Here is a 10556-nt window from a genome sequence, read left to right as displayed (position 1 = left end):
ACCCTGTTTTGGTAACAAACAAACAAAAAACCTCCACAAAAACAAAACAAAAAACCTTAAGATTATTGGACCTCCAAGTTATAGGTGATGAGGTACCTGTAAATTCACATTTTGTGAACAGGAAACCTTTTATCATAGAAGTGATCCCCGGAGGTGGAATCAACTGAGGGAAGAGGCATAAGATGGTAACTTCTTAGGGACAGACAGGAAGGGATAAATGTCCAAGAGAATTTCAAAGGAAGAACTGACAGATGTGACAATATCTGTGTGTTGAAGATCGTGAATATGGAACTTTTGATCTAGGAACTTACTTAAGGCGTTTCTTGCTCAGGGGAAAGCACGACAGAGAAACCCTGTCCTGAGTTGCTCCTGCCTTCCTGACTGCACACACAGAGGTGTGAGGTCAGCATGCTGGCTCCTTTCCTGGGAGGTGAGCACACCTCTGAGTCACAGAAACTGCCATTTGTTGGCCCATCTGCTCCCGCGGTTGAAGTCATTCTTAACTGATACAGACAGCTTGGAGGAGTGCAAGATCCTGCGTGGTCTTTGAGCTGTGTGGGTCAGCAGTAAAGAGCACATTCAGGCCATCAAGGGCTCCAGAGCCAGCTCGAGTCCCATGTGCTGAGACTTGGCAAACGCACTCAAGTACAACTCGCGCAAACATTCCATGACTTTTGAGACATTCATCCTTTTCCTTTGTCCTGGAGTCCTAATGTTTTTAGCTTGTGATAGTCGCGCCTGCCCCTGGCCTAGTGGCTCTCTTACTCTGCTGCGTCTCAAAGCAGTGGCCAGCTGACCTCTGGCACACAGCTTGCACTCGGCCACCCTGACGTTTGTCCAGGGACAAGAGCGTTTCATCTTCCACAGCTTGTCAGTCACGCTCAAATCCCAGTTTGCGCGGTGGACCTGAGTTATCTGGCTGACTCTTCCCTTCTTCCGTAGTACACCCCTGCCTTTCTCTCCCCATGCCATACAGCTGTGGGGGTGCTAATCATACTCCACCCAACCTCTGCCAAAGCAATTGGTCCCAGAAAAGGTATATACCAGGGTGGGGGGTGGGGTGGGGGAGGCTGCTTGTGGCAGGAATTGCTTTCAGGGAGGCCCTTTACCTGGTCTACAGTCAGTACTGGAAGAATGAGGTTAGAGCTGCCTGCAGTTCAGTAGGTGAAAATGTAGTCAGACAAGATCAACAGAGTGAAGGAGAGAAAGAATACAAACTTTGAGACTCTTGGTTCATTCCTGCCCCAGGCTATTTCCTATCCCCCATGCTTTCCAGTGACAGGACTCAGTGTTAGGTTTCTATAATTCATCATTGAAAAGTGCCCTCATAGTTGATGTTTTGCGTCAAATTATTTTCTACAGGATCTACTATCTGAAGGAGCAGGTGTTAAGAGAAAATAACAGGAGGGTGGGAATCACCATTCTCCTGGACTGGCAGAAGTATAAATCGGTGTAACTTGGGGGTATGATAATTTGGCAGTATCTCGTTAAGGCCTGAATGCTTCTGCTCTTTGAGCCTGTAATTCTACTCAGTGTAGCTCTGTTTCTTATGGTAATAAGTTGGCAATAACCTAACATATTTTGCATCATCAGTAGGAGATTGGTTGAATAAATTACAAATACATGGGGAAAATGTGTATGAGACAATGTAAAGCATTTGTTTACTGATTTGGATTCAGTGTGCAAAGACATGGGGCTAGTTAGGGCTGATTTCCTGGGGAGATGATGGTAATTATGGAGAACATTCACCCTCTGTATTTGTATGAACCTGGAATACTTTTCTTTTTTAAGATTTACTTATTGCATACAGAACTGGGGTAAAGACCAGAGGTGCAGGGGCGGTGAGAGGCTTCACCAGAGACAGAGTGAGGAGCAGAACAGGCAGACTGACGAAATACACCGCTGAGGGGAGCAGTGGGCAAGACAGGAGAGATAGGAGAGATCTGCTGCGCCATGTGGGTCAGCTCCAGGGCAGGGAGAACTTGCACGGAAGCAGCCATGGCCAGCTTTGCAGTGTTGCACTTTAACCCATTGCGCCATCAGGGAGGGCCCTAACTTGAATTTCTATTGCTGCTGCTGAAAGATAGCAAGGTAGGGTCCTCCCTGGTGGCACAGAGGGTTAGGGCGCAGAACTGCAAGCCAGTTGCAGCGGCTTCAGTACAAGTTTGATCACCGCCCCAGAGGTGACCCACATGGCGCAGCAGACCTCTTCTGTCTCATCTGCTGCTCCCCTCAACAGTGTACTTCATCGATCTGCCTGTTCTGCTCCCCACTCTGTCTCTGGTGAATCCTCACACTGCCCCTGCAACTTTGGCCTGTACCCCAGTTCTGTATGCATAAATAAATCTTAAAAAAAGATAGCAAGGTAATAACCTTCTTTCACTATTGTGAGCATTAGCATTCTGAGTTCAGGGGTCTCTGGCCTAGATGGGGTACATTCTTTAATATGTTCATTTATTTGATCAAAAAGAGAGTGACTTTCAACTAATTAAGCACTTTTCTTGGAGCTGGGTGTGTAATAAAATAGCCATCATTTTCATGGGATTTTATGATTATTTGTGGAAACAAATACAGGAATGTCATTAAGTCTTATGGAGAAGCATCAGGGAAGAGCTGGGGCAGACAGAGAGGAAATATTTTATGTATAAGGTGGTCTGAAAGCCTCATGGAGAAGGCACCATCAGGACCTTAAAGGGAGTCAGAAAGCCACACAGATCTTGCGGGAAGTGTTTTCTGGGCACATGTCGGAGGCTCCACTGTCTGCTCAGTGGGAGCAAAGACAACGTGGCTGCACAGAACATGGTGCTATGATATGAAGGTGGGGCACAGATCTAGGCAGGAGGGTGGAGCTGGGGTTTCCTGTTCTGGGACCACCCTCAGCAATGTGGGCAGCTGGTTCAACCCTATCCTGAGATGGGGGTGGAGATGGGCGCTGATGACCCAGCACCACAGCCCTGTCACACTTGGGCTGGGAGGAGGAAAAAGGACAGACTTCATTTTCTACCACCACGAAAGAGAAGGCTCAGCCAGATTTGATTTTATTTAGAAAAACTAAGTGCTCCTAAGTTTACTGGAGTGAATTAAGACCCACTGTACATAATATTTCAGCTAGGTTTTTTTTTTTTTTGAAGACATGCATTATTTTTATCAGAATAAAAACATTTCAGAAAGAATGATGAAATGGCCAAATGTATCAGCTAATTCACAGAGGGCCATGGGAGCTAGTGCACTGAGAAAAGAGAAATTTAAGAGACATCTTCCAGGAATACAGTAAAAGTCAGATGGTCAGTGATCACAATTGGAAAAGGGAGAGCACGAGAAATCAAAACAGTGAATAAAAGCTTCAGCTGAGAAGCTTGGGAAAGAAAGGAAGAACCAAAGAACAAGAAAGACAGACATGCCACGCAGTTCTGAATAAAGTTTATTAAATAATATGTACAGCAAATGTATGTCTTGAATTAACACATCTATTTATCAAATCAATCCACTGCAATAAAGAAAAATAAATGACTGAAAAATCTGTCTGCACAGTACATGCCTTGATGTGTCATTTAAATGGCAATACTTTAAATTAATTGGTTAAATATATCAGTTATTTTTCTTCCAGAATAGAATCTTTTTTTTTTTTTGTAGCAATCTGTTCTAGCAATAGTCTTTAACATCACTGCAGATAAACAGGACTGCAAAAATAAAACAAAACCAAAACCAAAACCTTGTAACTGAAATAGACTTTACCTCCTCTCCAAGAAAGAATGATTATTTCAAACTGGAACACTTTACAATGGTTATTTTTGTGCTAAAATTCTGCAGGTGAGTCATTTGGAATTCCTTCACTTAAATAAAATGCAAAAAACTTCATGACCTCCTTATTTTACCCCCTTCAGTTCAATTTTTTTTAAAATTACTTTTCTATACAAAGTAGGTACATGGGCTGTACAAAATATACATATTTACAGTCCCACTTCTGAAGCATTTTTTTTCTTTTACTGATCCCAGAGAGACTGCAAAAGGTAGGAGTTTCAGGCTTGCCTTTACCCAGAAGCATGGCTAATATATCAAAATGTGTCGCAAGGCATGCCGCCAGTAGTTGTACTTGCTATTAATAAACTTGTATAAACATTTCAGCATAAAAATAGGTATTTTATATTACTAAATGTCTGAAGACAAAAGAATAATTGGAAACCTTTGTTCATTGTTTTGTCATGTAGAGGAAGCTGGAGTTTGATGTAAATTTTAACATGATTCTCTTAAAGACGGGCATATTGGTGAGGCCTATCTAGGTTTCTGGATACACAGACGTGTGAGGCCGGTATCAGATGCAAATGTAGCTTTACAAATTGGTTTTCTTTTCTAGCTGTATTTAAAGAGGTGTTCCAAATGACCTAATCAAGAAGCACCCCCCAAAAAAAACCTATTAGTAAGATCATGTGATTTAATGGTTTGCATTTAAGAAATACCAGAAATCACATTAGCCAATACAAGAATCACATTCCAAATGGGTGAAATGCTGCAAAATGCATGTGCACTTGCACTACAGTCCTCCAGAGACTGAGCTCCAAGCCCCTCCCCCCACCAAAAAAAACAAAAACCAGTGTCCCTGGTTGGTGCAGTGGTTTTTCCAAAGCAATGAGTCTTGTTTAAGGAATATCAAGGCCTTTTCTATCCTCCACTCCTGCCCCCACCTTAGTTCCATAATCTTTCCCCTTGGAATTAAGGCTCTGCTCTGTACCAGAAGAGGTAAAACATTCCTCTGATCAGTCATTTACACTTTAGTAGGAAGGAGCCAGTTTCTTTCCTGAGAGCTTTGAAAGACAGGGAGAGAGCAACGGTTCTGTGCTGTCTGATGGGCAGGTGGGACCCTAACATGGGTAGCAGAGACAGACTCTGAGGCGCAGGCACAAAAGGGAAACTTTGCCTACTCGTAAAGACTCCAGACTTTGGAACCCCCATCCTGCGGCAGTTCTGAGCAGCTTGCAGAGTGAGGGTTGCTGTCCACATCCTATCACGGAGAACTGCTATGCCTCTCATGGGGAGGATGAGATTTTAAAGACTAGAAAGAGGTCCAAGTGTTTCTAGCCGTACACTTCCTCCGCCAAGGTTTCTTCCAGGACCCTGGGAGCTGAAAGTAAGCTAATGGAGACAGAAATACGACAATACTTTCTAAGACCCCTCCAGGAAAAATTCTCTCCCTCTCTTACATCTTCTTTGCACATATCACAGTCTCTCTTGATTCAGCTATTTTTGTGTCTCTCTCTCCCCAGTCACCTCTGAGTTCCCAACAGGCAGGGGGATGGATCATTTCTACCTTCCCCTGTCTGTTAGGACAGAGAGGTTGAAACATCCTTGAACTGGTAGAGCTGTGACCGCCCCAGCACCCCGGTGGCCTCCCTGTTCAGGGCTGGCCCCCACAAAGCACAGCCTTCTGGGTGGGGCAGGGATGGGCCTCCTCACACTTGGCGACCACAGCAGCTGCACCTTCTGCCATGGGGAGAAGCCTCCCCTGGGCTCTGGCGTTTGTGTGTGCTGCTTGAACGTGCAGGGGGCGTGGAGCTGGAGACACGGTGAGCCTGTTTCCAGGCTTGGCGCGTGCTTGCTCATCGGTGTCCCCAACGGCCAGGCTGCCTCGGTGCGTGGAAATCCATCACCTATCACTTTCTGTAGTTCTCTGTGAGAACGGCTTATCAATCCCAGATGGATCCAGTCAAGAACGTGGCACAAAAAGTTGACCACAATGTCCTGATAAATGAAACTTGCTGCCCTGAGGGTGATCACTTAGGGAAGCCAGTGATAGGGTAGAACAGCACACTGAAAAGGATGTCAAGAGCTCAGGCTTCTTGACTTGATCACTTGCAAATACAAATGTACCCTGTGTGCGTGGCTGCCTTGCTACCATGGCAAACCTGTGTGCATTTCTGTGTGAATCCCAGGGCTGTTGATGGCAACGCCATGCGCAGGCTGAGCACACAGGACATTTACAGGCAGCTGTTTGCCTGTATTCCTCAGCAGGCAGCGAGGGACTGGGTCTTGGGGCGTTTAGGGGAACGGGACAGCCTCGGCAGCTCAGGCCGACCACCACTGGGCTCTTGGGCAGCTGGGGGTGAGGGTGGGAAGCCTTGGATGGGGTCTCTGGAGAATGGTGGGGGTCTGCCTGGCACCGCATGGGCTGCTTCATGCTGAGGGGCCCCTTTGAGCGGGAGCTGTGTCAAGGCTGGGATGGTGAGAGGCATTCAGCCTACCTGCTCCTGTGCTGGGCTGCAGGTCACAGTACCCAGGGCAGGAGAGAAGGGAAGGCCGGGTGGCTCCCAGGAGCAGCTAAGTGAATTCAGATTTGCCTCATTCCTCTTCGTTCTGTGCACGGCTCAACCCTGTCTGATCACAGTACTCTCAGGCAGGCTCCGATTTTAAACACACTTCTCTGTCCCTTTCTTTTGTTTTTTACTTTCTCCATTGCTTTTGTTTTCCTACTGACTCAACATTTAAATAGAGATGGGTACATGAATTATGTTTCATCCTCCAATAAAAATAATCTCTGTGGTTTTCAGTCTTCTTATAGATACAAAGGCTTTACATAGTTGCCTGGAAAAGTACCAAACTGTCTTGTTCTTCTTGAAGTACCTATAAAAAAAAAAAACGCAGATGAGAAGATTCACCTGTGGGGAGCCTGAGAGCCGCCCCCCCGCCATAACCGTCCCAGGGCGCTGGCTGGCTGCCAAAGCACCTTCCCCAGTAGCCTTCTCTCACAGATGCAACCTAAGGCTGGGTGGTGAGCAAAGTGGGCATTCCCAATAGTTCTGCTTTTCAAACGAGGAAGCCTAGGCTCAAAGAGCTTTCCATGACCTCTGTGAGGTCCTGCAGCTTCATAAACCTCAGATGCAGGCTTTGCACCAAGTCTTTGGGCTCCCAACCTGTGGCTCCTTCCAGTTGTTCTTTCTGGAGGAGTTAACACACTCAATGCAAGCCCAATGAGATACCGGGGATACAGAATTTCTATTTCTAAACTATAGGATTTCTAAGAGCTCACTGGAAATGACTACACATCAAAAGGAAATCTGCCTTATAAGTCCGTTCCTAAGCCCCAGATCCACTCCCTGTCTTCTAGTTCAACCTTGCTGGGGTCCGGTTAGCCAGGAGCACCTCTGGGAAGAAAGCCCTCCCCGCTGCTCCATCCCCAGCTCTGCTGGGCCCCTCATTCTTCCTTCCCTGGGATTCTCTCTCTAGGGTGGGAGGGGACCTATTGTGCCTTCCTTATCCTTTCATTACAGGATTTCATAGGAAGGGGAAGATAAAGACCACCTACTTCCTACTGGGGAAGGTGCTTTACATTACATTTCAGAGGATACTGGGGAAGGTGCATTGCATTACATTTCATCCCATCATTTCATCCTTTCCCCTCGGATATGACTTCAGAAACCTGTGACCACCACATTTCAGGTTGTCTGCCAGGGCTTGGAGTTGTGGCCTGAAGGGAAACTTCTAAACTACAGGACAGTAAAGCTGCAGGTATCTACTGAGTAGCTGACCTCCGGGCCGGTATGGTCAGGGAGGCTGCAGGAGCCTGAGAAACCTGAGTTCTGCTAGGTTTCTTTATTCAGTCTCACACTAGGTGGCTTTCCGGAGTGTTTGGGGGAAGAGCAGGAATCCAAAAGATTACCTGCTGCCAAGGATTCCTCCATTCCATAATCAGTCCCCTGCAGCCTGGCCCTGAAGAGTGTGTGTGCCTGCACTCAGTGTCACGGTGCTCCACCGTGGCCACATCCCAGCTCTGCTGAACCCACAAAGCACAGGGGGGTTTCAAAAACTCAGTGTGAAATCAATGGAAAATGTCTATGCTGATTATATGTCCCCATGATATTATTTTAGATGCCTTGGGTTTAATGAAATAACATTATTAAAATTAATCTCACTGGTTTGGTTTCGCTTATTTCAACATGACTTACGTGGTTTCTGTAGTTTCTATTGGACTGTCCCTCTCTCTCGAGCGAGCACTGCTGCCTCTCAGATCTGGTTTCTTTCTGAACGGAACTAGAGGCGGCAGGCGTCTGGCACACTTGGAGGGGCGGGTAGCTTTCTAAGAGGCCAAGGAGGCATGGCAAATCTTTCTGGCTTCTATTTACCCTGAGGTCTTGCTGTTCCCACTTCTCTAGCCCTGACATTACTGTGCTTCAGCAAAGCTTTTTAGAGGGATCAGGAAAGAGGTTGTCTTTGGAAAGAAGATAAAGGAACAGCCTTCATGCAGGGGAAACTGAGGCAAAGGCTCAGTGGCGCCATAGCTCTGATACCTGAGCAGGAAGAACACAGGCTAGAGGAGAGATGGGCCTGAATTCAAGCACCAGCCCCCATTGAGGTGACCGTGGGCTGGTTCCGTAATCTCTTTGGGCCTGTTTTTGAATCTGTCACAGGAGGATAATTCTTGTCTTACTGAGAGACCTTCAACAAGAAAGTGTATCAAGTGTTCGCTTTATGACAGAACCTCAATAAGTGGTGGTCTTTATCTTCCCCTTCCTATAAAGGCAAATCTTTTGCTTTAATTGAGTATATTGTTTTGATTAAAATTATTAGAAGCCTGGAGGGAATAACTATTACCTTTGGAATGTCTATATAAATGGTTAAGTTTTATGACAGACACCTAGGCTCAAGTTTTCTTGTGTTTTTTCATAAGAAATTTTTAATTTTAAAATTATTTTTATTTAAAACATTTAAAAGTAATGTGGAAGCAATATGTCAATAGAACATCAGAATATCTAAATGCAGAATGATATATGTAGAATAGAATATCAACAACTCATTGAACTTGATGACTTCTCTTCTATGAGTAGAGCTGACATAATTTGGTTTTTAGGGTCCAACACCAGTGTCACTCATGCGCAAACATAAAGTGGGTGTCTCAACAGTCTGAAGGGTTACAGAGGGACTGAGAGACTCTCCTTTCTGTGCAGAGAATATTGCGCTTGGCATAGCCCATATCTCCTAGCTAATAAGCCTTCAGGACATGACTTGTAAGAAAAGCATGAAAAGGGCCTCCCCAGTGGTACAAAGGGCTAAGTCTCAGCACTGTGAAGCTATCACTGGCTTGCATGAGTTCAATCCCCACCCAGGAAGCTCACCCACATGGCACAGCAGACCTCTCCTGACCCACTCACTGCTCCCCTCAGCAGTGATTTCAGCCAACCTGCCTGTTCTGCTCCCCACTCTGTCTCTGGTGGATCCTCTCACCCCCCTGCATCTTTGGCCTACACCCCAGCTCTTGTATGCATACATAAATGAAAATAAATCTTAAAAAAAAAAAAAGCATGAGAAGTAAGAAGTAAGTTACATACCAACAAACCATCCATCATCACATTTTTCCATGACATCAACAATATCTCCATCTCGGAGTTCCAATTCATCATCATTCTGTGGTATATAGCTATATAAAGCTTGGTAGCTAAATCTATGAATGAGAAAAGTGAATATTAAATGCTTCAAACACTGATAGGATTTAATAACTTGGGGGTGGGGGGAAGTGTGTTTAAAACCCATTTCAGTTAAATCTACACTTAGACAATGTTTTCTATTCAACAGGAATACTTATTTTATTGAGGATTTCTCTAATTTAGCATTTGATGAGATCCATTCAATGGTGTATGATACGTGCACTATGATTGACAGAGATGGGGAATATCTGAAAAGAAAGTTATGACTAGTCCTTTTATTTGGTTTTATTTGTTTACCACAGCTAAGCTTTAAAATCTAGCTATCACTTCTCTCCCCCACCTTAAAGTTAATCAAGACTTATCTTAACATAGCATAATATAGATAGGTAATCAAAGATAATCAGAAGTTACTTGGATTCAGAAAGGGAAATTTTTATTCTGTGATGTATACTGGATAGCAAAATGCAACTGTCTTTACCTAAATAATATATATGTATATTGCATGTACAAGATCTATGAAAAGTACATTCCAATTGCCTCCCTGTTTAGCAAAGCATCCTTAGGTTCTTTACCTGCCCAAATATATTTCATTCGTTGCTTTTAATGTGGGTGTAATTTTTTCTAAAATTCCTGAAAGCACTCTGATTTTTTTTCTATCCCAGGATGTCTGGGATGAAGATTTTATTGATCTGATGGCTTTGAGCTTTGTTGTTCTGTCTGTTGTAACAAAAGCTGTGGGTCGAGAAAGCGGGTCGAGAAAGGCAAATTTGAGCTTTGTTGTTCTGTCTGTTGTAACAAAAGCTGTGGGTCGAGAAAGCGGGGCAACTTTATGGCGAATTCCAGTATTTGCTTTGGCAACAAGGAAAAGCTTTGCTTTCATTTACCCCTGTGGTAACTACTGAAGAAGCACCCACTACGCAGAGAGTTATCAATTCTGTTTCCTCACTATTGTAAAGCACAACAGTCGTAGGCAAAACTCTGCAAATGAGTCAGCCTTCTGCCATTTCCAGTTCATGTCAGTGAATTCCAATGTGTGGGCAAGAGACTTGAGGCAAGTGGAGTCAGTTCCCAGAAATAAAGAGGGTCACTTTCCTCTGCTAAAACCAAAGGGACAGTGACGTTTACATATTTATTCCAACGTAC

At 44.7% G+C, this 10556-nt stretch overlaps 1 protein-coding gene across 34 annotated transcripts in view; it reads right to left on the bottom strand.

Moving 5' to 3' along the window:
• Positions 1-3403: 3403 nt before the first annotated feature.
• Positions 3404-10556, bottom strand: part of SORBS1 (sorbin and SH3 domain containing 1) — a 205724-nt gene continuing 198571 nt past the window's right edge. For all 34 annotated transcript variants that reach the window (XM_012723568.1, XM_012723549.1, XM_012723539.1 and 31 more), the window contains 2 exons: positions 9318-9430; positions 3404-6615 (listed from right to left, as the gene is read on the bottom strand). In XM_012723568.1, coding sequence (XP_012579022.1) covers positions 6548-6615; positions 9318-9430 — 181 coding nt within the window. In that variant the 3' untranslated portion in view covers positions 3404-6547. The remainder of the gene's footprint in view (positions 6616-9317; positions 9431-10556) is intronic.

The sequence above is a fragment of the Condylura cristata genome, unplaced genomic scaffold (assembly GCF_000260355.1).
Source record: "Condylura cristata isolate star-nosed mole 26May11 unplaced genomic scaffold, ConCri1.0 scaffold00011, whole genome shotgun sequence".
Taxonomy (NCBI): Eukaryota; Metazoa; Chordata; class Mammalia; order Eulipotyphla; family Talpidae; genus Condylura; species Condylura cristata.
The sequence above is the reverse complement of the archived record's forward strand: the minus strand, read 5'-3'. Positions and strand labels throughout refer to the sequence as shown.